General features: G+C 52.3%; 1 protein-coding gene across 1 annotated transcript in view; it reads left to right on the forward strand.

Annotated features, from left to right (window-relative positions):
• MAP9 (microtubule associated protein 9) overlaps positions 1-27686 on the forward strand; it is a 238614-nt gene that overhangs the window by 18028 nt on the left and 192900 nt on the right. The window contains exon 3 of the mRNA XM_075347644.1: positions 19401-19497. Within this exon, the coding sequence (XP_075203759.1) occupies positions 19401-19497 (97 nt within the window). The remainder of the gene's footprint in view (positions 1-19400; positions 19498-27686) is intronic.

Below are 27686 nucleotides of genomic sequence, written 5' to 3' on the forward strand. Positions count from 1 at the left end.
GCATGTCAGCACAGCCTGAATGCTACGCTGGAGACTCTACAGTCTTTCGGATGGATCATCAACTTTCCAAAGTCGATCCTATCACCGACTCAGTCACTAACGTATCTTGGCATGGAGTTTCATACTCTAGCAGCGATAGTGAAGCTTCCGCTGGACAAGCAGCGGTCACTACAGACAGGGGTGCAATCTCTTCTGCAGGGCCAGTTGCATCCCTTGCGGCGCCTCATGCATTTCCTAGGGAAGATGGTGGCAGCCATGGAAGCAGTTCCCTTTGCGCAGTTTCATCTGCGCCCACTTCAATGGGACATTCTCCGCCAATGGGACGGGAAGTCAACGTCCCTGGACAGGAAAGTCTCGCTTTCCCAGACGGCCAAGGACTCTCTACAATGGTGGCTCCTTCCCACCTCATTATCTCAGGGAAGATCCTTCCTGCCCCCATCCTGGGCAGTAGTTACGACAGATGCGAGTCTGTCGGGGTGGGGAGCAGTGTTTCTCCACCACAGGGCTCAGGGGACGTGGACTCCGCAGGAGTCCACCCTTCAGATCAATGTTCTGGAAATCAGAGCAGTGTATCTTGCCCTACTGGCCTTCCAGCAGTGGCTGGAAGGAAAGCAGATCCGAATCCAATCGGACAACTCCACAGCGGTGGCATACATCAACCACCAAGGAGGGACGCGCAGTCGGCAAGCCTTCCAAGAAGTCCGGCGCATTCTAATGTGGGTGGAGGACAGAGCATCCACCATATCCGCGGTTCACATCCCAGGCGTAGAAAACTGGGAAGCAGACTTCCTCAGTCGCCAGGGCATGGACGCAGGGGAATGGTCCCTTCACCCGGACGTGTTTCAGGAAATCTGTCGCCGCTGGGGAGTGCCGGACGTCGACCTAATGGCATCCCGGCACAACAACAAGGTCCCGGCATTCATGGCGAGGTCGCGCGATCAAAGAGCTCTGGCGGCAGACGCCTTGGTTCAAGATTGGTCGCAGTTTCAGCTCCCTTACGTGTTTCCGCCTCTGGCGCTCTTGCCCAGAGTGCTACGCAAGATCAGATCCGAGTGCAGCCGCATCATACTCGTCGCTCCAAACTGGCCGAGGAGGTCGTGGTATCCGGATCTGTGGCATCTCACGATCGGTCGACCGTGGTCACTGCCAGACCGACCAGACTTACTGTCCCAAGGGCCGTTTTTCCATCAGAATTCTGCGGCCCTGAACCTGACTGTGTGGCCATTGAGTCCTGGATCCTAGCATCTGCAGGATTATCTCAAGGAGTGATTGCCACAATGAGACAAGCTAGAAAGTCGAATTCTGCTAAGATCTACCACAGAACGTGGAAGATTTTCTTATCCTGGTGCTCGGCCCAGGGAGTGTCTCCCTGGCCATTTGCATTACCCAAGTTTCTTTCTTTCCTGCAATCGGGGTTAGAAAAGGGCTTGTCGCTCAGCTCCCTTAAAGGGCAAGTTTCGGCACTATCCGTGTTTTTTCAGAAGCGTCTAGCACGTCTTCCTAAGGTGCGCACGTTCCTGCAGGGGGTCTGTCATATTGTGCCCCCGTACAAGCGACCGTTAGATCCATGGGATCTGAACAGGGTACTAGTTGCTCTCCAGAAGCCGCCCTTCGAGCCTCTGAAGGAAGTTTCCTTTTCTCGGCTGTCGCAGAAAGTGGCGTTTCTTGTTGCCATCACATCGCTTCGGCGAGTGTCTGAGCTGGCAGCTCTGTCATCCAAGGCTCCCTTCCTGGTGTTCCACCAGGACAAGGTTGTGCTGCGCCCCATTCCGGAGTTTCTTCCTAAGGTCGTATCCTCTTTTCATCTTAATCAGGATATTTCCTTGCCTTCTTTTTGCCCTCATCCGGTTCACCGGTATGAAAAGGACTTACGTTTGCTAGATCTGGTGAGAGCACTCAGAATCTACATTTCCCGCACGGCGCCCATACGCCGTTCCGATGCACTTTTTGTCCTTGTCGCTGGTCCGCGCAAGGGGTTGCAGGCTTCTAAAGCCACCCTGGCTCGATGGATCAAAGAACCAATTCTAGAGGCCTACCGTTCTGCGGGGCTTCCGGTTCCTTCAGGGCTAAAAGCCCACTCAACCAGAGCCGTGGGTGCGTCCTGGGCATTACGTCACCAGGCTTCGGCTCAACAGGTGTGCCAGGCAGCTACCTGGTCCAGTCTGCACACTTTCACCAAGCATTATCAGGTGCATACCTATGCTTCGGCGGATGCCAGCTTAGGTAGAAGAGTCCTGCAGGCGGCAGTGACACCCCCGTAGGGGAGGGCTGTTTTGCAGCTCTAACATGAGGTATTTATTTACCCACCCAGGGACAGCTTTTGGACGTCCCAATCGTCTGGGTCTCCCAATAGAGCGCTGAAGAAGAAGGGAATTTTGTTACTTACCGTAAATTCCTTTTCTTCTAGCTCTTATTGGGAGACCCAGCACCCGCCCTGTTGTCCTTCGGGATGTTTTTTTGTTGTTTGCGGGTACACATGTTGTTCATGTTGAACGGTTTTTCAGTTCTCCGATGTTATTCGGAGTTAATTTGTTTAAACCAGTTATTGGCTTCCTCCTTCTTGCTTTGGCACTAAAACTGGAGAACCCGTGATACCACGGGGGGGTATAGCCAGAGGGGGAGGGGCCTTGCACTTTTAATGTAGTGCTTTGTGTGGCCTCCAGAGGGCAGTAGCTATACCCCCAATCGTCTGGGTCTCCCAATAAGAGCTAGAAGAAAAGGAATTTACGGTAAGTAACAAAATTCCCTTCTTACTAGGCAAGTGCCACACTGAATAGTGTGGAACGGGATTACTATACTATCTCCTAAATAGGTAAGCAGTGCTGTGCACATTCTTTCTAATTATATTTCAATCACTAGCCTCAAAGTGGATGCTTGCATGTGTAATACAACATAGCTGAGGCCAGTGATTGGCTGCAGCAGTCACATGGATTTATATGATGTCATTGCTGCATTACAAGTAAACAATGGCCACTGGAGTGTTGGCACTGGTGTGATGCTGGATTTAATGTTAGGAGGGTTGACATTTTTTTAAACCCCCAATAAACTCCTTTAATATACATACCGTTGCCCAGTAGGATACACTCTTATCTTGCATCCTACAATTCAGCATATTAACCCCCGCTACACCAGAATTCTGCATCGTGTCCGGCATAATACATGCTACAGAAACAAAGTACTTCCACTTATTCTGCATCTGACCCCTTCTCCCCACATAGGACAGTATTTCAATGCCTGCACTGCCTCTCTAATGCACATTGCCCCCTGTTACCCTAAGCTTTTGTTGCCACTCTTCAGCATAACAAAGCCCTACTCGCTTGTTGACACCTTCAGCAATCAATACTGAATATATCACCAGCCCTGACAGGGTCAGACAGACCGAAAAATGTAAAAAGTTATGTCTCCTGTGTAATATGTGACCTTTAATTCACCAAACCTGTAAGTGTTTGACAGCAGCTCTCGCCCCTACAGCACTTCCTCTCCATACACCACTTTCTGCTGCGTTTCCGTTTCTTTCCCACCTGTACTTAGTTGTCTATATGGGTGATTGAGGGCTGGTATACTAAGCTGCCCTGCTGTGTGCACACTGGTCTCTGCCCTACCATGTGCACACTGCTCTCTGCCCAACTATGTGCACACTGCTGTCTGCCCTGCTGTGTGCACACTGCTTTTTGCACACTGCTCTCTGCTTTGCTATGTGCACACTGCTCTCGGCCCTGCTGTGTGCACACTGCTCTCGGCCCTGCTGTGTGCACACTGCTCTCGGCCCTGCTGTGTGCACACTGCTCTCGGCCCTGCTGTGTGCACACTGCTCTCGGCCCTGCTGTGTGCACACTGCTCTCGGCCCTGCTGTGTGCACACTGCTCTCGGCCCTGCTGTGTGCACACTGCTCTCTGCCCTGCTGTGTGCACACTGCTCTCTGCCCTGCTGTGTGCACACTGCTCTCTGCCCTGCTGTGTGCACACTGCTCTCTGCCCTGCTGTGTGCACACTGCTTTTTGCACACTGCTCTCTGCTTTGCTATGTGCACACTGCTTTCGGCCCTGCTGTGCGCACACTGCTCTCGGCCCTGCTGTGTGCACACTGCTCTCGGCCCTGCTGTGTGCACACTGCTCTCTGCCCTGCTGTGTGCACACTGCTCTCTGCCCTGCTGTGTGCACACTGCTCTCTTTCCTGCTGTGTGCACACTGCTCTCTTCCCTGCTGTGTGCACACTGCTCTCTGCCCTGCTGTGTGCACACTGCTCTCTGCCCTGCTGTGTGCACACTGCTCTCGGCCCTGCTGTGTGCACACTGCTCTCGGCCCTGCTGTGTGCACACTGCTCTCAGCCCTGCTGTGTGCACACTGCTCTCAGCCCTGCTGTGTGCACACTGCTCTCAGCCCTGCTGTGTGCACACTGCTCTCAGCCCTGCTGTGTGCACACTGCTCTCTGCCCTGCTGTGTGCACACTGCTCTCTGCCCTGCTGTGTGCACACTGCTCTCTGCCCTGCTGTGTCCACACTACTCTCGGCCCTGCTGTGTGCACACTGCTCTCGGCCCTGCTGTGTGCACATTGCTGTCTGCCCTGATGTGTGGACACTGCTCTCTGCCCTGCTGTGTGCACACTGGTCTCTGCCCTGCTGTGTGCACACTGCTTTCTGCCCAGCTATGTGCACACTGCTCTCTGCCCTGCTATGTGCACACTGGTCTCTGCCCAACTATGTGCACACTGCTTTCTGCCCTGCTGTGTGCACACTGCTTTTTGCACACTCTCTTCCCTGCTGTGTGCACACTGCTCCCTGCCCTGGTATGTGCACACTGTTCTCTGCCCTGCTATATGCACATTGCTCTCTGCCCTGCTGTGCGCATACTGCTCTCTGCCCTGCTGTGCGCATACTGCTCTCTGCCCTGCTGTGTGCACACTGCTTTCTGCCCTGCTTTTTGCACACTGCTCTCTGCCCTGCTGTGTGCACACTGCTCTCGACCCTGCTGTGTGCACACTGCTCTCTGCCCTGCTGTGTGCATACTGCTCTCTGCCCTGCTGTGTGCACACTGGTCTCTGCCCTGCTGTGTGCACACTGGTCTCTGCCCTGCTGTGTGCACACTGGTCTCTGCCCTGCTGTGTGCACACTGCTTTTTGCACACTGCTCTCTGCCCTGCTGTGTGCATACTGCTCTCTGCCCTGCTGTGTGCATACTGCTCTCTGCCCTGCTGTGTGCATACTGCTCTCTGCCCTGCTGTGTGCACACTGCTCTCTGCCCTGCTGTGTGCACACTCCTCTCTGCCCTGCTGTGTGCACACTGCTCTCTGCCCTGCCATGTGCACACTGGTCTCTGCCCTGCTGTGTGCACACTGCTCTCTGCCCTGCTGTGTGCACACTGCTCTCGGCCCTGCTATGTGCACACTGCTCTCTGCCCTGCTGTGTGCACACTGCTCTCTTTCCTGCTGTGTGCACACTGCTCTCTTCCCTGCTGTGTGCACACTGCTCTCTGCCCTGCTGTGTGCACACTGCTCTCTGCCCTGCTGTGTGCACACTGCTCTCGGCCCTGCTGTGTGCACACTGCTCTCGGCCCTGCTGTGTGCACACTGCTCTCAGCCCTGCTGTGTGCACACTGCTCTCAGCCCTGCTGTGTGCACACTGCTCTCAGCCCTGCTGTGTGCACACTGCTCTCAGCCCTGCTGTGTGCACACTGCTCTCTGCCCTGCTGTGTGCACACTGCTCTCTGCCCTGCTGTGTGCACACTGCTCTCTGCCCTGCTGTGTCCACACTACTCTCGGCCCTGCTGTGTGCACACTGCTCTCGGCCCTGCTGTGTGCACATTGCTGTCTGCCCTGATGTGTGGACACTGCTCTCTGCCCTGCTGTGTGCACACTGGTCTCTGCCCTGCTGTGTGCACACTGCTTTCTGCCCAGCTATGTGCACACTGCTCTCTGCCCTGCTATGTGCACACTGGTCTCTGCCCAACTATGTGCACACTGCTTTCTGCCCTGCTGTGTGCACACTGCTTTTTGCACACTCTCTTCCCTGCTGTGTGCACACTGCTCCCTGCCCTGGTATGTGCACACTGTTCTCTGCCCTGCTATATGCACATTGCTCTCTGCCCTGCTGTGCGCATACTGCTCTCTGCCCTGCTGTGCGCATACTGCTCTCTGCCCTGCTGTGTGCACACTGCTTTCTGCCCTGCTTTTTGCACACTGCTCTCTGCCCTGCTGTGTGCACACTGCTCTCGACCCTGCTGTGTGCACACTGCTCTCTGCCCTGCTGTGTGCATACTGCTCTCTGCCCTGCTGTGTGCACACTGGTCTCTGCCCTGCTGTGTGCACACTGGTCTCTGCCCTGCTGTGTGCACACTGGTCTCTGCCCTGCTGTGTGCACACTGCTTTTTGCACACTGCTCTCTGCCCTGCTGTGTGCATACTGCTCTCTGCCCTGCTGTGTGCATACTGCTCTCTGCCCTGCTGTGTGCATACTGCTCTCTGCCCTGCTGTGTGCACACTGCTCTCTGCCCTGCTGTGTGCACACTCCTCTCTGCCCTGCTGTGTGCACACTGCTCTCTGCCCTGCCATGTGCACACTGGTCTCTGCCCTGCTGTGTGCACACTGCTCTCTGCCCTGCTGTGTGCACACTGCTCTCGGCCCTGCTATGTGCACACTGCTCTCTGCCCTGCTGTGTGCACACTGCTCTCTGCCCTGCTGTGTGCAAACTGCTCTCTTCCCTGCTGTGTGCACACTGCTCTCTGCCCTGCTGTGTGCACACTGCTCTCTGCCCTGCTGTGTGCACACTGCTCTCTGCCCTGCTGTGTGCACACTGCTCTCTGCCCTGCTGTGTGCACACTGCTTTCTGCCCTGCTGTGTGCACACTGCTCTCTGCCCTGCTGTTTGCACACTGCTCTCGGCCCTGCCGTGTGCACACTGCTCTCGGCCCTGCTGTGTGCACACTCCTCTCTGCCCTGCTGTGTGCACACTGCTCTCTGCCCTGCTGTGTGCACACTGCTCTCGGCCCTGCTGTGTGCATACTGCTCTCGGCCCTGCTATGTGCACACTGCTCTCGGCCCTGCTGTGTGCACACTGCTCTCGGCCCTGCTGTGTGCACACTGCTCTCGGCCTTGCTGTGTGCACACTGCTCTCGGCCCTGCTGTGTGCACACTCCTCTCTGCCCTGCTGTGTGCACACTCCTCTCTGCTCTGCTGTGTGCACACTGCTCTCTGCCCTGATGTGTGCACACTGCTCTCGGCCCTGCTGTGTGCACACTGCTCTCTGCCCTGCTATGTGTACACTGCTCTCGGCCCTGCTGTGTGCACACTGCTCTCGGCCCTGCTGTGTGCACACTGATCTCTGCCCTGCTATGTGCACACTGCTCTCGGCCCTGCTGTGTGCACACTGCTCTCGGCCCTGATGTGTGCACACTGCTCTCGGCCCTGCTGTGTCCGCACTGCTCTTTGCCCTGCTGTGTCCACACTGCTCTCGGCCCTGCTGTGTCCACACTGCTCTCGGCCCTGCTGTGTGCACACTGCTCTTGGCCCTGCTGTGTGCACACTGCTCTCGGCCCTGCTATGTGCACATTGCTGTTTGCCCTGCTGTGTGCACACTCCTCTCTGCCCTGCTATGTGCACACTGCTCTCTGTCCTGCTGTGTGCACACTGCTCTCTGTCCTGCTGTGTGCACACTGCTCTCGGCCCTGCTATGTGCACACTGCTCTCGGCCCTGCTGTGTGCACACTCCTCTCTGCCATGCTGTGTGCACACTGCTCTTTGCCCTGCTGTGTGCATACTGCTCTCTGCCCTGCTGTGTGCACACTGCTGTCTGCCCTGCTGTGTGCACACTGCTCTTTGCCCTGCTGTGAGCATACTGCTCTCGGCCCTGCTGTGTGCATACTGCTCTCGGCCCTGCTGTGTACACACTGCTCTCGGCCCTGCTGTGTGCACACTGCTGTCTGCCCTGTTATGTGCACACTGCTCTCGGCTCTGCTGTGTGCACACTGCTCTCGGACCTGCTGTGTGCACACTGCTCTCGGCCCTGCTGTGTGCACACTGCTCTCTGCCCTGTTATGTGCACACTGCTCTCGGCCCTGCTGTGTGCACACTTGAGAGGGAGGAGAGGCGCACTTCTGTCTATTTAAATACATGGCGGGCGCCAGGCATGGTGAGCTGATTAACCCCGGAAGTTCCATCGCCTGCACTTCTGGGGTCAGAGGCGCGCGGGCGCGACAATCAGCTGACTGCCCCGTGCTGCAGCGTCCAATGCTGCAGACGACACACGCCGCGGAGGAGGACGCGTCTGAAGCTGGAGCCAGCCAGAAGAGGAGCCAGCCAGAGCAGGGCGGCGGGCACCAGAGCAGGTAAGGCAGAGGCAGAGCCTAGAATGTATGCGATGCCTCTTTTTGTCCACTATAATCATGCAAGGGGAGGCTGGGGGGAAAGAGGCTGAGGCTGGGGGAGGCTGGGAAGAGAGAGAGGCTGGGCAGAGAAAGAGGCTGAGGCTGGGGGGAGGCTGGGAAGAGAGAGAGAGGCTGAGGCTGGGAAGAGAGAGAGGCTTAGGCTGGGGGAGGCTGGGAAGAGAGAGATGCTGAGGCTGGGGGGAGGCTGGGAAGAGAGGCTGAGTCTGGGGGGAGAGAGGCTGAGGCTGGGGGAGAGGGAGGCTGGGGGGAAAGATGCTGAGGCTGGGAGGAGAGAGGCTGAGGCTGGGGGGAGAGAGAGGCTGAGGCTGGGGGGAGAGAGGCTGAGGCTGGGGGGGAGGCTGGGGGGAGAGAGAGGCTAAGGCTGGGGGGAGAGAGAGAGGCTGGGGGAGAGAGGCTGAGGCTGGGGGAGAGAGAGGCTGAAGCTGGGGGGGAGGCTGGGGGGAGAGAGAGGCTGAGAGGAGAGAGGCTGATGCTGGGGGAGGCTGGGGGGAGAGGGAGGCTGGGGGGGAGGCTGGGGGGAGAGAGAGGCTGAGGCTGGGGGGAGGCTGGGGGGAGAGAGAGGCTGAGGCTGGGGGGGAGGCTGGGGAGAGAGAGAGAGGCTGAGGCTGGGGAGGAGAGAGGCAGATGCTGGGGGAGGCTGGGAGGAGAGAGACTGATTCTGGGGGAGGCTGATGCTGAAGGAGGCTGATGCTGGGGGAGGGGGAGGGTTGGAGGAGGGAGGCTAATGCTGGGGGAGGCTAGGAGGAGGGAGGCTGATGCTGGGGGAGGCTGGGAGGAGGGAGGCTGATGCTGGGGGAGGCTGGGAGGAGGGAGGCTGATGCTGGGGGAGGCTGGGAGGAGGGAGGCTGATGCTGGGGGAGGTTGGGAGGAGGGAGGCTGATGCTGAGGGAGGCTGGGAGGGGGAGGGGGAGGCTTGGAGGAGGGAAGCTGAGAGAGGAGGGAGGCTGATGCTGGGGGAGGTTGGGAGGAGGGAGGCTGATGCTGGGGGAGGCTGGGAGGGGGAGGGGGAGGCTTGGAGGAGGGAAGCTGAGAGAGGAGGGAGGCATTTGCTGGGAGGAGGGAGGCTGATGCTGGGGGAGGCTAGGAGGAGGGAGGCTGATGCTGGGAGGAGGGAGGCTGATGCTGGGGGAGGCTAGGAGGAGGGAGGCTGATGCAGGGAGGAGGGAGGCTGATGCTGGGGGAGGCTAGGAGGAGGGAGGCTGATGCTGGGAGGAGGGAGGCTGATGCTGGGGGAGGCTGGGAGGAGGGAGGCTGATGCTGAGGGAGGCTGATGCTGAGGGAGGCTGATGCTGGGGGAGGCTGGGAGGAGGGAGGCTGATGCTGGGGGAGCCTGGGAGGAGGGAGGCTGATGCTGGGGGAGGCTGGGAAGAGGGAGGCTGATGATGGGGGAGGCTGGGAAGAGGGAGGCTGATGCTGGGGGAGGCTGGGAAGAGGGAGGCTGATGCTGGGGGAGGCTGGGAGCAGGGAGGCTGATGCTGGGGGAGGCTGGGAGCAGGGAGGCTGATGCTGGGGGAGGCTGGGAGGAGAGAGGCTGATGCTGGAGGAGGCTCATGCTGGGGGAGGCTGGGAGGAGAGAGGCTGATGATGGAGGAGGCTCATGCTGGGGGAAGATGGGAGGAGAGAGGCTGATGCTGAGGGAGGCTGAGGGAGGAGGGAGGCTGACGGAGGAGGGAGGCTGATACTGGGAGGAGGGAGGCTGATGCTGGGGGAGGCTGGGAGGAGGGAGGCTGATGCTGAGGGAGGCTGGGAGGAGGGAGGCTGATGCTGGGGGAGGCTGATGCTGAGGGAGGCTGATGCTGAGGGAGGCTGATGCTGGGGGAGGCTGGGAGGAGGGAGGCTGATGCTGGGGGAGCCTGGGAGGAGGGAGGCTGATGCTGGGGGAGGCTGGGAAGAGGGAGGCTGATGATGGGGGAGGCTGGGAAGAGGGAGGCTGATGCTGGGGGAGGCTGGGAAGAGGGAGGCTGATGCTGGGGGAGGCTGGGAGGAGGGAGGCTGATGCTGGGGGAGGCTGGGAGCAGGGAGGCTGATGCTGGGGGAGGCTGGGAGGAGAGAGGCTGATGCTGGAGGAGGCTCATGCTGGGGGAGGCTGGGAGGAGAGAGGCTGATGATGGAGGAGGCTCATGCTGGGGGAAGATGGGAGGAGAGAGGCTGATGCTGAGGGAGCCTGGGGGGACAGAGGCTGATGCTGAGGGAGGCTGAGGGAGGAGGGAGGCTGAGGGAGGAGGGAGGCTGATACTGGGAGGAGGGAGGCTGATGCTGGGGGAGGCTGGGAGGAGGGAGGCTGATGCTGAGGGAGGCTGGGAGGAGGGAGGCTGATGCTGGGGGAGGCTGATGCTGAGGGAGGCTGATGCTGGGGGAGGCTGGGAGGGGGAGGCTTGGAGGAGGGAAGCTGAAGGAGGAGGGGAGGCTGATGCTGGGAGGAGGGAGGCTGATGCTGGGGGAGGCTAGGAGGAGGGAGGCTGATGCTGGGAGGAGGGAGGCTGATGCTGGGGGAGGCTAGGAGGAGGGAGGCTGATGCTGGGAGGAGGGAGGCTGATGCTGGGGGAGGCTGATGCTGAGGGAGGCTGATGTTGGGGGAGGCTGGGAGGAGGGAGGCTGATGCTGGGGGAGCCTGGGAGGAGGGAGGCTGATGCTGGGGGAGGCTGGGAGGAGGGAGGCTGAGGCTGGGGGAGGCTGGGAGGAGGGAGGCTGAGGCTGGGGGAGGCTGGGAGGAGGGAGGCTGAGGCTGGGGGAGGCTGGGAGGAGGGAGGCTGAGGCTGGGGGAGGCTGGGAGGAGAGAGGCTGATGCTGGGGGAGGCTGGGAGGGGGAGGCTTGGAGGAGGGAGGCTGATGAGGAGGGAGGCTGGGAGAAGGGAGGCTGATGCTGGGGGAGGCTGGGAGGAAGGAGGCTGATGCTGTGGGAGGCTGGGAGGAGAGAGGCTGATGCTGTGGGAGGCTGGGAGGAGAGAGGCTGATGCTGGGGGAGGCTGGGAGGCTGATGCTGGGGGAGGCTGGGAGGCTGATGCTGGGGGAGGCTGGGAGGAGGGAGGCTGATGCTGGGAGGAGGGAGGCTGATGCTGGGGGAGGCTGGGAGGAGGGAGGCTGATGCTGAGGGAGGCTGATGCTGAGGGAGGCTGATGCTGGGGGAGGCTGGGAGGAGGGAGGCTGATGCTGGGGGAGCCTGGGAGGAGGGAGGCTGATGCTGGGGGAGGCTGGGAGGAGGGAGGCTGAGGCTGGGGGAGGCTGGGAGGAGGGAGGCTGAGGCTGGGGGAGGCTGGTAGGAGGGAGGCTGAGGCTGGGGGAGGCTGGGAGGAGGGAGGCTGAGGCTGGGGGAGGCTGGGAGGAGAGAGGCTGATGCTGGGGGAGGCTGGGAGGGGGAGGCTTGGAGGAGGGAGGCTGATGAAGAGGGAGGCTGATGAGGAGGGAGGCTGGGAGAAGGGAGGCTGATGCTGGGGGAGGCTGGGAGGAAGGAGGCTGATGCTGTGGGAGGCTGGGAGGAGAGAGGCTGATGCTGTGGGAGGCTGGGAGGAGAGAGGCTGATGCTGGGGGAGGCTGGGAGGCTGATGCTGGGGGAGGCTGGGAGGCTGATGCTGGGGGAGTCTTGGAGGAGGGTAGCTGATGCTGTGGGAGGCTGGGAAGAGGGTGGCTGATGCTGGGGGAGGCTGGGAAGAGGGAGGCTGATGCTGGTGGAGGCTGGGAAGAGGGAGGCTGATGCTGGGGGAGGCTGGGAGGAGGGAGGCTGATACTGGGGGAAGCTGGGAGCAGGGAGGCTGATGCTGGGGGAGGCTGGGAGGAGAGAGGCTGATGTTGGGGGAGGCTAGGAGGGGGAGGAGGGAGGCTGATGCTCTGGGAGGCTGATGCTGGGGGAGGCTTGGAGGAGGGGGGCTGGGAGGAGGGAGGCTTATGCTGGGGGAGGCTGGGAGGAGGGAGGCTGATGCTGGGTGAGGCTGGGAGGAGGGAGGCTGATGCTGGGGGAGGCTGGGAGGAGAGAGGCTGATGCTGGGGGGAAGCTGGGAGCAGGGAAGCTGATGCTGGGGGAGGCTGGGAGGAGAGAGGCTGATGCTGGAGGAGGCTCATGCTGGGGGAGGATGGGAGGAGAGAGGCTGATGCTGGGGTAAGCTGGGAGCAGAGAGGCTGATGCTGAGGGAGGCTGGGGGGAGAGAGGCTGATGCTGGGGGAGGCTGGGGGGAGAGAGGCTGATGCTGCGGGAGAGGCTGCTGCTGGAGGCGGGGGGAGAGAGGCTGCTGCTGGGGGAATGGAAGAGAGGGGCCAATGCTAGAGACAGAGGACAAGGGTTGAGGGATAGAGCAATGACAATATCGATGGGGGGGAGTGTAAGGACTCAGAATAAGAGGGGGGCCGCATTGGGAGCTCATTATGGAGAAGGGGCAGCATGTGTGGGATCAGTATGGAGTGGAACAATGTAGGGGAGTCAATATCAAGAGTGGGGTAGTGTGTGTGTGTGTGTGTGTGTGTGTGTCTCAGCATAAGCGCTAGTGTGGTGGTCTTAGTATGATGAGTGGGGCAGCATGGAGATGTCATTATGGAAAAGAGGAAGGCAGCATTAGGAGCTCATGGAGAGGGGCAGCATGCACGGGACACTGTGAGGAGGGGGCAGCATGCACGGGACATTGTGAGGAGGGGGCAGCATGCATGGGACATTGTGAGGAGGGGGCAGCATGCATCGGACACTGTCAGGAGGGGGTAGCATGCATGGGACACTGTCAGGAGGGGGCAGCATGCATGGGACACTGTCAGGAGGGGGCAGCATGCATGGGACACTGTCAGGAGGGGGCAGCATGCATGGGACACTGTCAGGAGGGGGCAGCATGCATGGGACACTGTGAGGAGGGGGCAGCATGCATGGGACACTGAGGAGGGGGCAGCATGCATGGGACATTGTGAGGAGGGGGCAGCATGCATGGGACATTGTGAGGAGGGGGCAGCATGCATGGGACATTGTGAGGAGGGGGCAGCATGCTTGGGACATTGTGAGGAGGGGGCAGCATGCATGGGACATTGTGAGGAGGGGGCAGCATGCATGGGACACTGTGAGGAGGGGGCAGCATGCATGGGACACTGTGAGGAGGGGGCAGCATGCATGGGACATTGTGAGGAGGGGGCAGCATGCATGGGACATTGTGAGGAGGGGGCAGCATGCATGGGACATTGTGAGGAGGGGGCAGCATGCATGGGACATTGTGAGGAGGGGGCAGCATGCATGGGACATTGTGAGGTGGGAGCAGCATGCATGGGACATTGTGAGGAGGGGCAGCATGCATGGGACATTGTGAGGAGGGGGCAGCATGCATGGGACACTGAGGAGGAGGAAGCATGCATGGGACATTGTGAGGAGTGGGAAGCATGCATGGGACATTGTGAGGAGGGGGAAGCATGCATGGGACACAGGAGGGGGCAGTATGCATGGGACACTGTGAGGAGGGGGCAGCATGCATGGGACACTGTGAGGAGGGGGAAGCATGCATGGGACATTGTGAGGAGTGGGAAGCATGCATGGGACATTGTGAGGAGGGGGCAGCATGCATGGGACATTGTTTGGAGGGGGCAGCATGCATGGGACATTGTGAGGAGGGGGCAGCATGCATGGGACATTGTGAGGAGGGGGCAGCATGCATGGGATATTGTGAGGAGGGGGCAGCATGCATGGGACATTGTGAGGAGGGGGCAGCATGATGTGAGGACAATGTGCAGATCATATTTCATAATTGAGGAAGGTGTGGTGGGTATAATTTATAAGGGAGGACGGTGTGTAGTTTATTAGGGGCAGTGTGACAGTCACAGTATATAAGTGGGGACGGTGTGGTGGGAATATTTTATTTTCATGCTATGTTTTGATGTGCCTGTGGTGATCCCCATTGGGGGGGGGGTTAGTGCCCTTCATTTCTCATTGATACTTTTTCAAGTGTTTTACAAAGTAGATCTGCCTTAAACAGATGTCGTGTGCGAAAACTCAGTTTTACGTTGTCACTAAGGGGCGCGACCACTTAAAGTGCCTAGGGCAGCATGAAGGCAAAATACAGCCCTGAGCACAGCCCTAATGATGAGGTTGGTACTGTGCACTGATGGGGGAGATGCTTTTGCAGATAAGCTCAAGGAGTGCCATCTTGCTTCACTGTAGACACTGCACAAGTGGTGCAACCAGGGATGAAAATCTGTAAACTCCATCACCCAGGCCTCTCTATCTTCATCCTCCCATTCTCAGAATGTGTGGACAGGCCCCTGCTGGAGGAGGACAGGCACACCTTGCAGGATGGAAGGCAGCCATTGGAGCAGGGCAGGGAAGGCAGCCATTGGAGCAGGGCAGGGAAGGCACCCATTGGAGCAGGGCAGGGAAGAAACCCATTGGAAGAGGGCAGGCATCCGTTTGAGGAGGGCAGGCAACTGTTGGAGGAAGGTAGGGGAGGCACTTGTTGGAGGAGAGCAAGGTAGGCATCATTTGGAGGAGGGCAGGGCGAGCTATGACTGCTTCACTGGTCTACTTTACTAAACATGGTTCTTGCATAATACAGAAATTGAGAAAAGTCTTGTACAGTGTTTTTTTCACTATGAAGAGTAGAAATAAACACCTTGTTTTTCTTGATTGCAAATTTACGGACATCACTGCAGTACGGAGTGCAGAGGATCATAGAGATACTTTATGCCACAGATGAGGGTTTTGTCATACCAGATGGAAGTGCACCCCCAGAAGACCAGGAAGAATATTAGCCACGCTCTCATTACCATGTCATTTTTGAAAACATATGTTTATATATATATATATATATATATATATATATATATATATATATATATATATTTATATATATATATATATATATATATATATATATATATATATATATATATATATATATATATATATATATATATATATATATATATATACACATATATACAGTACAGACCAAAGGTTTGGACATACTTTCTCATTCAAAGAGTTTTCTTTATTTTCCGGACTCTGAAAATTGTAGATTCACATTGAAGGCATCAAAGCTATGAATTAACACATGTGGAAATGAAATACTTAACAAAAAAGTGTAAAACAAACAACTGATAATATGTCTTATATTTTAGGTTCTTCAAAGTAGCCACCTTTTGCTTTGATTACTGCTTTGCACACTCTTGGCATTCTCTTCATGAGCTTCAAGAGGTAATCACCGGAAATGGCTTTCCAACAGTCTTGAAGGAGTTCCCAGAGATGCTTAGCACTTGTTGGCCCTTTTTCTTTCACTCTGCGGTCCAACTCACCCCAAACCATCTCGATTCAGGTTCGGTTCAGGTCTGGTGACTGTGGAGACCAGGCCATCTATCGTAGCACCCCATCACTCTCCTTCTTAGTCAAATAGCCCTTACACAGCCTGGAGGTGTGTTTGGGGTCATTGTCCTGTTGAAAAATAAATGATGGTCCAACTAAACGCAAACCGGATGGAATAGCATGCCGCTGCAAGATCCTGTGGTAGCCATGCTGGTTCGGTATGCCTTCAATTTTGAGTAAATCCCCAACAGTGTCACCAGCAAAGCACCCCCACACCATCACACCTCCTTCTCCATGCTTCACGGTGGGAACCAGCCATGGAGAGTCCTTCCGATCAACTTTCTGCGTCGCACAAAGACACGGTGGTTGGATCCAAAGATCTCAAATTTGGACTCATCAAACCAAAGCACAGATTTCCACTGGTCTAATGTCTATTCCTTGTGTTCTTTAGCCCAAACAAGTCTCTTCTGCTTGTTACCTGTCCTTAGCAGTGGTTTCCTAGCAGCTATTTTACCATGAAGGCCTGCTGCACAAAGTCTCCTCTTAAAAGGAATGTATCGCGTTTTTTTATTTTTGTATTAAAAATAGTGATTATGAAATCAAGTATTTTTAATACAAAATGAAAATCGCAGCTTATTTAGGTTTTATTTAATTCTAATTTTACTGGAGGCACTGGGGGCCATGCTGGATTTGCTGTGTGTGTAACGACAGTTACACACTCCTTTATGGCAGCCCCTGTGCATAGAGAACAGTGTTTGGGATCCGACCCCATCATTTACGTTACAGTGGGTGTCTGCTATGACCTGGACGCGCCCCCTGGGCTGTCCAGATCACAGCAGAGGGAGGAGATCAGCGCCATCATTGTGGGGCTCACAGCGTATGCTGTTTGCTGCACTGTACCCCTGTCAACCGCCAGGATATGTGAGTACAGGCCGCCTCCCCCGTTACTGTCTCTGATGACACGCTCTCCCCAGCTCCCGCTCTGCCCCCGCTACTGCTAACACTGCCCCTCCCCCCACCGTTTCCGTCTCCGATGACACCCCCTCCCTTTGCTCTCCCCAGCCCCAGCTCTGCCCCCGCTACTGCTACCGCCGACCCTCCCCCCGCCGCTACCGTCTCCGATGACACCCGCTCCCTCCGCTCTCCCCAGCCACCGCTCTGCCCGCCGCCGCCACTGCTTTGTGTGTGTGTGCCACTGCATGGGAGTACCGCCGCTGCTACCGCTGATACTCTCTGCACGGCTGTGTATCTAATCCTCTCCTGTGTGATACTGTCTGCACGGCTGTGTATCTAATCCTCTCCTATGTGATACTGTCTGCATGGCTGTGTATCTAATCCTCTCCTGTGTGATACTGTCTGCATGGCTGTGTATCTAATCCTATCCTGTGTGATACTGTCTGAACGGCTGTGTATCTAATCCTATCCTGTGTGATACTGTCTGCTGAGCCGTGTATCTAATCCTATCCTGTGTGATATGGTCTGCTGAGCTGGGTATCTAATCCTGTCCTGGGTGATACTGTCTGCACGGCTGTGTATCTAATCCTCTCCTGTGTGATACTGTCTGCTGAGCCGTGTATCTAATCCTATCCTGTGTGATACTGTCTGCTGAGCTGTGTATCTAATCCTGTCCTGGGTGATACTGTCTGCTAAGTTGTGTATCTAATCCTATCTTGTGATACTGTCTGCAGGGCTGTGTATCTAATCCTATACTGTGTGATACTGTCTGATAAGCTGTGTATCTAATCCTGTCCTGGGTAATACTGTCTGCTGAGCTGTGTATCTAATCCTGTCCTGGGTGATACTCCTGCTGTCCTTGGTAACAATTTAGACATTTCTGGTCACCAACAAAATGGCTCTGCACTGTGTCCCTACATGTCATTCTCTGTTATCTGTTGTAAACACTCAGATTAGGAGGGGGGAGGAGTGCCATACCACACAGGAGAGCAGACTCTGCCCACTTTACTGCAGCTGTAATCTGAGTTTTTTCTACAGTTGGATTTCTGTAGGATTTCAGAAGCTGCTAGTGTTTAACAGTGGAAACAGTGGAAAATATTAAACTTTTTAATTTTATTTTATATTTTGCTGAAAAAATAATAATATTTAAACAAAACATTTTTTCAGTTATTGAAAATTTTTTTTCCTGACGACACATTCCCTTTAACAGTTGTTTTAGAGATGTGTCTGCTGCTAGAACTCTGCGTGGCATTGACCTGGTCTCTAATCTGAGCTGCTGTTAACCTTCGATTTCTGAGGCTGGTGACTCTGGATAAACTTATCCTCCACAGCAGAGGTAACTCTTGGTCTTCCTTTCCTGGGGCGGTCCTCATGTGAGCCAGTTTCTTTGTAGCATTTGATGGTTTTTGCCACTGCACGTGCGGACACTTTCAAAGTTTTCCCAGTTTTTCGGACTGACTGACCTTCATTTCTTAAAGTAATGATGGCCACCCGTTTTTCTTTACTTAGCTGCTTTTTTCTTGCCATAATACAAATTCTAACAGTCTATTCAGTAGGACTATCAGCTGTGTATCCACCAGACTTCTGCACAACACAACTGATGGTCCCAACCCCAAGGCAAGAAATCCCACTTATTAAACCTGACAGGGCACACCTGTGAAGTGAAAACCATTTCCGGTGACTACCTCTTGAAGCTCATCAAGAGAATGCCAAGAGTGTGCAAAGCATTAATCAAAGCAAAAGGTGGCTACTTTGAAGAACCTAGAATATAAGACATATTTTCAGTTGTTTCACACTTTTTTTTTTTTAAGTATTTCATTCCACATGTGTTAATTCATAGTTTTGATGCCTTCAATGTGAAACTACAATTTTCAGAGTCATGAAAATAAAGAAAACTCTTTGAATGAGGCAGTGTGTCCAAACTTTTGGTTTGTACTGTATATATATATATATATATATAATTATTTTCCCTCCCAAATCATGTGCTTAACTGTAAAATATCCATTTTATTCTGGGGGGCTGGCTCAGCACCTCACTTTTTGAAAGTGTACTTTGCCAAAGTTCACAGTAAAAAAATGCTTGTCTCTGTCGCTCTTCTGTATATCTGTATGCCTCATAGGAGTTTTAACCATTTTCCTTATCTCATTATTTTTATGTGAATGGATATAAGGGCTCGTGCGCACGTGTGCGTATTACATGCATTTATGCTGCGTCTAGCACTCCAACGTAAGCGCATGCGTCCTGCATCCTCAGCACAATCTATGAAGATTGTGCATAATCTGTGCGCACAATGCTTCTTTGAACGCAGCGATTAGAGAGTCAAAAATTTGACAAAATCTCTGCGTTCAAAAAAGCAGCATGTTACTTCTTTTGTGCGCTTTGGATGCAGCTCCCACTCCGTCTATGGGAGAAGCAGCATCCAGAGCGCATGAAAGCGGCATCTATTCTGCAGACACAGTGCTTCCGTTACGCAGTGTTTCTGCAGCGATTTGAAGCTCACATGCACTGAAAAATTGCTGCAGAATTTTCTGCAGTGTCACGACGTAACGTGCGCACATAGCCTTATAGAAATAATGTTTCCAACTCTTGAGAACTTGACAACACCCAGGCTCTCGGTGAACATCTGAAGGAGCCTCATATTCCTATGAGTCATTATTCATCATCTTCTAGCAGATTCTCACCAATACAACATATGGATTATTGATTGTCACAGGTGGTAATTTATGGTAATGTACTGTATTGTATTATATAGACCCCTATGTTCAAATTATCCTATAAAAATATTTTAAACACAGGTGGTAACATTTTCTTTTGCAGGATGAGCTGAAGAAGGCGGTCAGTGCTCGAGTGTCACGACAGAAAGCAGTGGAAGAAGCCGAATACTCCGATTACTCTGAAGAGTTTGATAGTGATGGTAGGTCCATTCACACCGATATTTCATGTCTATGCTTACACTTTCATTAGTGTCTGAGATTTTTCTCATAGCTTCTCATGAGCCAGACCAGACACCCCATACTTTGCACTGACGAGGGGCAAGCACCCCGAAACACCGTGTCTATTGGGATTCTGGTCTGGCATAAAATCCTAAGGGAGGCTTTGTATGCTGCAACATCGCACGTGCGATGTCGGTGGGGTCAAATCGAAAGTGACGCACATCCGGCGTCACTTTCGACATCGTAGTGTGTAAATCCTAGATGATACGATTAACGAGCACAAAAGCGACGTTATCGTATCATCGGTGTAAGCTCCGACTTTTTCATAATTACGCTGCCGCGACAGGTACGATGTTGTTCCTCGTTCCTGCGGCAGCACACATCGCTGTGTGTGGAGCTGCAGGAGCGAGGAACATCACCTTACCTGCCGCCGGCGGCTATACGGAAGGAAGAAGGTGGGCGGGATGTTTACATCCTGCTCATCTCCGCCCCTCCGCTTTGATTGGCCGCCTGCCGTGTGACGTCGCTGTGACGTTGTACGACCCGCCCGCTTAGGAAGGAGGCGGGACGTCGGCCACAGCGACATCGCAGGACGGGTGAGTGCATGTGAAGCCGGCGTAGCGATAATGTTCGCTACGCGAGGAATCACAAGATATCGTTGCTGCGACAGGGGCGGGGACTATCGTGTGCGACATCGCAGCATCGGCTTGCGATGTCGCAGCGTGCAAAGCCCGCCTAAGTCATATGCAAAGGATTATTAAAAATCCACTTCTGACTTTTAGGATCGCAACTTCCAATAGGTGGCGCTGCACTAGAATTTGTCTCCTTTCCTGGAGAGACAATTTGAATATTTCCTAGAGGGGCATTGCAGCTATAAGTCCCCTTACTGGCAGCCAGACTGGCTTGCAAAGTCTCCTTAAGGAGAATAGTGTTCCCCCGTGGTCCCCACATAGCTTCTCATGAGCCAGACCAGACACCCCATACTTTGGACTGACGAGGGGCAAGCACCCCGAAACACCGTGTCTGCAAATTAGGAATCTGGTCTGGCATAAAATCCTAGGTCATATGCAAAGGATTGTTAAAAATCCACTTCTGACTTTTAGGATCGCTACTTCCAATAGGTGGCGCTGCACTAGAGATTGTCTCCATTCCTGGAGAGACAGTTTGAGATTTTTCTGAAATTTTCTAAAGGCAGTAGATTTTTTTAAAAATACACCAACTCCGTCATTTTGATTTTTGGTTCTTTTTACATTGTCATTATACTGGCTAATGATTCTATATTTTGTTACATCAGAGTATTATGGGAGCAGCATTACCTAAAAGGTTTGGCTTTTTTTACTCTTTATTTTATTGTAAACTGGGAAAATGGTACTCATAATCTAATATATATATATATACTGTCTCCTCCCCAAAATCCTTTAGGATGTAAGCCCGCAAGGGCAGGGCCCTCTTCCCTCTGTGATAGTCTGTCTATTGTAACGTGTATATGTATTCTGTATGTAACCCCCTCATGTACAGCACCATGGAATCAATGGTGCTCTATAAATAAACAATAATAATAATAATAATAATAATAATAATATACACATACATATATATAAACATACTGTATATATGTATTTTTACATATGGGGCTGGAATTTGCGATCATTTGGTTCCTTCTTCTACATACCGCAATCTCACAGTGTTTCAGTATCACAGGAATATTGATGGTCTCTTATGAAACCCACAGGGGTACAAAGATGGCAATCCATTGGCACCCTACAATCATGTTGTTCGATGACGAGCGCTGCAAGATGACATGATAGTGATTTCCTGCCATAAATGCCCTTTGATGGCAGCCATTAAAAGGTTACTAGCAGCAACTGGACCTAGATCTGATTGCTGCTGCTGCTATAGGTGGAAGCTGGTATCCCGCTCCTGAGTGCACTCCATACACCGGACCCAATGCGTGAGTGACATATGTGTAAGTTACGAAGGGAAAGAAGAGCCAGCACGATCTGAGAGTGGCATGCATCATATAAAAGTGCAAATTCATGGATTTATTCCAACTGTACTAAAATACAAAATTAGATTTTTAGCAAATAATTGATCAATTCTTTGAGCCACCCCTGCCACTTCACAGCAAATCTCGATAGGGTTCTCCTCCTTGATAAAAAAAAATAAAAGCAGAATCATATTGAAGCACACATATCTGTAAGCTATATATAAACGCTTCCATGTCGCAACAAGAGGCAACCGCGGATAAAAGGCCAGTTATGAAGGGGTAATTTGGAAATTTTTACTAAACTTTTTAGTAGTATATAAAATGATAACTATTTGTATTTCTTAAAAAACTAGTGTTCATTTTACTTTTCTATACCTTACCTGATCTTCTAATGCACAACTCCGCAGCATGCTGACTTCATGGGGCTCCTACTTAAAGGGAATCTGTTACAAGGTTTTTGCTCCCCATCTGAGAGCAGCGTAATGTACAGACAGAGACCCTGATTCCAGCGATGTGTCACTTACTGAGCTGTTTGCTGTCATTTTAATAAAATCACTGTTTCTCTGCTGCTGATCTAGCAGATATAAAGAGCTCACGAACATGCTGGACTACCTGGCAGCACGACAAGTAGTCCTCTAATGATAATCTACTGCTGATTAGCCAGTGATTTTATCAAAACTACACTAAGCAGCTCAGTAAGTGACACATGGCTGGAATCAGGATCTCTGCCCCTATGTTATGCTGCTCTCAGATTAGGTGGCAAAAATCTCTTGACAGATTCCCCTTAAGCAACAGGTCAAGCTAGCAGCATTTCTGTGCTGCTGGCCTAAACATGCACTTGGGGTAGGTGATCAGGTCTGTAGAATTGCCCTTGGATTACTGTCTATGCTTTAGAGAAGTTCTCTACACATGAATGTGGCTGGAGAGAGGTAGTCAGGATTGAAAGCTAGTGTGCGTACACCATAATGCAAGCGACTGAGCTCACAGCAAGGCGTATGATAAGCTGTATTGGAGTGAAGTGCGTATCACCAGATCTTGACAACAAGCAATAAAAGCAGCAGAAAAAAACAGAAAAGGACTGACGAGACTAAAGACAGCAAGTTATAGCAAGTCAATCTCAAACTTGCTTAGGCTGCTTTCACACATCCGGTGCGTTTTTTTTTTGCCGCACAAAAAAACGTGCCAGGCAACGTTCCATCCGACCGCCGCATCGGCTAAATCTGCCGCATGTGGCAAAAACTGGACGGAACGTAAGCCCATGCGGCACAATGTGGCACTAATTAAACTCTATGCAGGAAAAACGCAACCGGCAGCAAAAAAAACGGTTGCGTTTTTTCTGCAAAGTGCCGGATTGTGCCGCACAGGAAAAACCGGAGGTGTGAAAGCAGCCATAAAGAGAACCTGTCAGCGGGATTTGGCCAAGTAAAGTACAGGCAGGGCCATATTGGCGCTGTGACAATGAGTAAAATGATACCTGTGTTGAACAAATCCATTTTGTCACTTTTCTGTAATTATTGTGTGATGTTTTATTGTAATGATGCATTTGTGCATTGGGGCCGGACTGCAGGTCGGGTCTTATTATGATATTCTGGCCCCTTCCGTCTGCCTCCTGCTTATGAGTGACAGGTCACAGATCCGTCAGTGACCTTTTTCTTATTTTAAATTTTGTAGCAGTGTCTATATTAAATCTCCAATAAATGGCGCCTTCATCGGTGGATGCACGGTTGCACCCACAAATCATTGAAGTGGATTTAACTGCCCATCCACTGACGACGGCGCCATTTTATTGGAGACTGATGTGGATGCGACTGCCCATGCACTGACGACGGCGCCATTTTATTGGAGACTGATGTGGATGACACTGCCCATTCACTGATGACGGCGCCATTTTATTAGAGACTGATGTAGATGTCACTGCCCATTCACTGACAACGGCGCCATTTTATTGGAGACTGATGTGGATGACACTGCCCATTCACTGATGACGGCGCCATTTTATTGGAGACTGATGTGGATGCGATTGCCCATGCACTGACGACGGCGCCATTTTATTGGAGACTGATGTGGATGCCACTGCCCATACACTGACAACAGCGCCATTTCATTGGAGACTGATGTGTATGCGACTGCCCATTCACTGATGACGGCGCCATTTTATTAGAGACTGATGTGGATGCAACTGCCCATTCACTGATGACGGCGCCATTTTATTAGAGACTGATGTGGATGCGACTGTCCATGCACTGACGACGGCGCCATTTCATTGGAGACTGATGTGTATGCGACTGCCCATTCACTGATGACGGCGCCATTTTATTAGAGACTGATGTGGATGCGACTGCCCATGCACTGACGACGGCGCCATTTTATTGGAGACTGATGTGGATGCGACTGCCCATTCACTGATGACGGCGCCATTTCATTGGAGACTGATGTGTATGCGACTGTCCATGCACTGACGACGGCGCCATTTTATTGGAGACTGATGTGGATGACACTGCCCATTCACTGATGACGGCGCCATTTTATTAGAGACTGATGTAGATGCCACTGCCCATTCACTGACAACGGCGCCATTTTATTGGAGACTGATGTGGATGACACTACTCATGCACTGACGACGGCGCAATTTAATTGGAGACTGATGTGGATGACACTGCCCATGCACTGATGACGGTGCCATTTATTGGAGACTGATGTGGATGCGATTGCCCATGCACTGACGATGGCGCCATTTTATTGGAGACTGATGTGGATGCCACTGCCCATACACTGACAACAGCGCCATTTCATTGGAGACTGATGTGTATGCGACTGCCCATTCACTGATGACGGCGCCATTTTATTAGAGACTGATGTGGATGCGACTGCCCATTCACTGATGACGGCGCCATTTTATTAGAGACTGATGTGGATGCGACTGTCCATGCACTGACGACGGCGCCATTTCATTGGAGACTGATGTGTATGCGACTGCCCATTCACTGATGACGGCGCCATTTTATTAGAGACTGATGTGGATGCGACTGCCCATGCACTGACGACGGCGCTATTTTATTGGAGACTGATGTGGATGCGACTGCCCATTCACTGATGACGGCGCCATTTCATTGGAGACTGATGTGTATGCGACTGCCCATTCACTGATGACGGCGCCATTTTATTAGAGACTGATGTGGATGCGACTGTCCATGCACTGACGACGGCGCCATTTTATTGGAGACTGATGTGGATGACACTGCCCATTCACTGATGACGGCGCCATTTTATTAGAGACTGATGTAGATGCCACTGCCCATTCACTGACAACGGCGCCATTTTATTGGAGACTGATGTGGATGACACTACTCATGCACTGACGACGGCGCAATTTAATTGGAGACTGATGTGGATGACACTGCCCATGCACTGATGACGGTGCCATTTTATTAGAGATTGATGTGGATGCCACTGCCCATTCACTGACAACGGCGCCATTTTATTGGAGACTGATGTGGACGACACTGCCCATGCACTAACGACGGTGCCATATTATTGGAGCCTTATGTGGATGCCACTGCCCATGCACTGACGACGGCGCCATTTTATTGGAGACTGATGTGGATGCGACTGCTCATGCACTGACGACGGCGCCATTTTATTGGAGACTGATGTGGATGCGACTGCTCATGCACTGACGACGGCGCCATTTTATTGGAGACTGATGTGGATGCGACTGCCAATGGACTGACGACGGTGCCATTTTATTGGAGACTGCTGTGGATGACACTGCCCATGGACTGACGACGGTGCCATTTTATTGGAGACTGATGTGGATGCGACTGCCCATGGACTGACGACGGTGCCATTGTAATAGAGACCTAATGTAAGCTCCGTCACCAAATTTAAAATAGGAGGAAGGTCACTGATGTATCTATAACTTATAAACAGGAGGCAGACGGAGGGGCCAGTGCACCAGGATAAGACCCAGCCCACAGTCCCACCCCAATGCACAAATATATCATTACAAGAAAACTTTAATTGATGATTACAAAAAAGCTACAAAATGGATTTCTTCAACACATATAATATTTTAATCAGTCTCAATATTGTAACATCTCTACAGTCATGGCCAAAAGTTTTGAGAATGCTACAAATATTAATTTTTACAAAGTCTACTGCTTAAGTTTTTCTAATGGCAATTTGCATATACTCCAGAATGTCATAAAGAGTGATCAGCTTAACAGCAATTACTTGCAAAGTCAATATTGGCTAAGAAAATGAACTTTAACCCCCAAAACACATTTCAACATCATTGCATTCCTGCCTTAAAAGGAGCAGCTAACATTGTTTTAGTGATTGTTCCATTAACACAGGTGTGGGTGTTGATGAGGACAGGGCTGGCGATCAATCAGTCATGATTAAGTAAGAATGACACCACTGGACACTTTAAAAGGAGGCTGGTGCTTGGTATCATTGTTTCTCTTCAGTTAACCATGGTTATCTCTAAAGAAACACGTGCAGCCATCATTGCTCTGCACAAAAATGGCCTAACAGGGAAGAGTATCGCAGCTACAAAGATTGCACCTCAGTCAACAATCTATCGCATCATCAAGAACTTCAAGGAGAGAGCTTCCATTGTTGCCAAAAATGCTCCAGGGCGCCCAAGAAGGACCAGCAAACGCCAGGACCGTATCTTAAAACTGTTTCAGCTGCGGGATCGGACTACCAGCAGTGGCAAGCTAGCTCAGCAATGGCAGCAGGCTGGTGTGCGTGCTTCTGCACGCACTGTGAGGCGGAGACTGCTTGAGCAAGGCCTGGTTTCAAGGAGGGCAGCAAAGAAGCCACTTCTCTCCAGAAAAAACATCAGGGACTGACTGATAGTCTGCAAAAGGTACAGGGATTGGACTGCTAAGGACTGGGGTAAAGTCATTTTCTCAGATGAATCCCCTTTTCGATTGTTTGGGACATCTGGAAAACAGCTTATTAGGAGAAGAAGAGGTGAGCGCTACCACCAGTCTTGTCTCATGCCAACTGTTAAGCATCCTGAAACGATTCATGCGTGGGGTTGCTTCTCAGCCAAGGGAATCGGCTCACTCACAGTCTTGCCTAAAAACACAGCCATGAATAAAGAATGGTACCAGAATGTCCTCCAAGAGCAACTTCTCCCAACTGTCCAAGAGCAGTTTGGCGCCCAACAATGCCTTTTCCACCATGATGGAGCACCTTGCCATAAAGCAAAGGTGATCACTCAATGGCTCATGGAACAAAACATAGAGATTTTGGGTCCATGGCCTGGAAACTCCCCAGATCTTAATCCCATTGAGAACTTGTGGGCAATCATCAAGAGACGGGTGGACAAACAAAAACCAACAAATTCTGGCAAAATGCAAGCATTGCTTATGCAAGAATGGACAGCTATCAGTCAGGATTTGGTCCAGAAGTTGATTGAGAGCATGCCAGGGAGAATTGCAGAGGTCCTGAAGAAGAAGGGTCAACACTGCAAATATTGACTTGCTGCATTAACTCATTCTAACTGTCAATATAACCTTTTGGTCCTCATAATATGATTGCAATTATATTTCTGTATGTGATGTAAACATCAGACAAACACAATTAAAAACCAGAGGGCAACAGATCATGTGAAAATATAATTTTGGTGTCATTCTCAAAACTTTTGGCCATGACTGTACTTAACTTAGCAAAATTCTGCTGACAGGTTCTCTAAAAAATGAATTTGTCAGAAGGATTTCACCGCCCATCTTTCAATGACAAGTCCAGCAATACCTTTACATGGCTAGTCCATTTCTCCGTTACTGAGAAATCGGTGTTTTAATTGATATGCAAAATGAGGCTGTAAGAGCTGAAGCCTCTGTCACTCCAGCTCTATTCCGCGCCCAGTGTCGCCTTCTCCTACTTGACTGACGGCTTCTGTGCTGTGTGACTTCAGGCAAAGGATCCATCAGTCAAACAGAAGGAGGCAGCACTGGGCAAGGAATAGAGCTGGAGTGACAGAGGCTTCAGATCTTTCATATTATTCAAATGCTGATTTCTCAGTAACAGAGGAACAGACTAAAGATGTAAAGGTATTGCTGGATTTGTCTTTGTAAGAGCTACTTGCACATATAAATAAATTAAGGGTGATATCCTGCCGAGTCCCTTCTTTTTTTTATTTTTTTACATGAAAATAAAATTTTAAATTTC

This window comes from Anomaloglossus baeobatrachus, chromosome 1, assembly GCF_048569485.1.
Source record: "Anomaloglossus baeobatrachus isolate aAnoBae1 chromosome 1, aAnoBae1.hap1, whole genome shotgun sequence".
Classification (NCBI taxonomy): Eukaryota; Metazoa; Chordata; class Amphibia; order Anura; family Aromobatidae; genus Anomaloglossus; species Anomaloglossus baeobatrachus.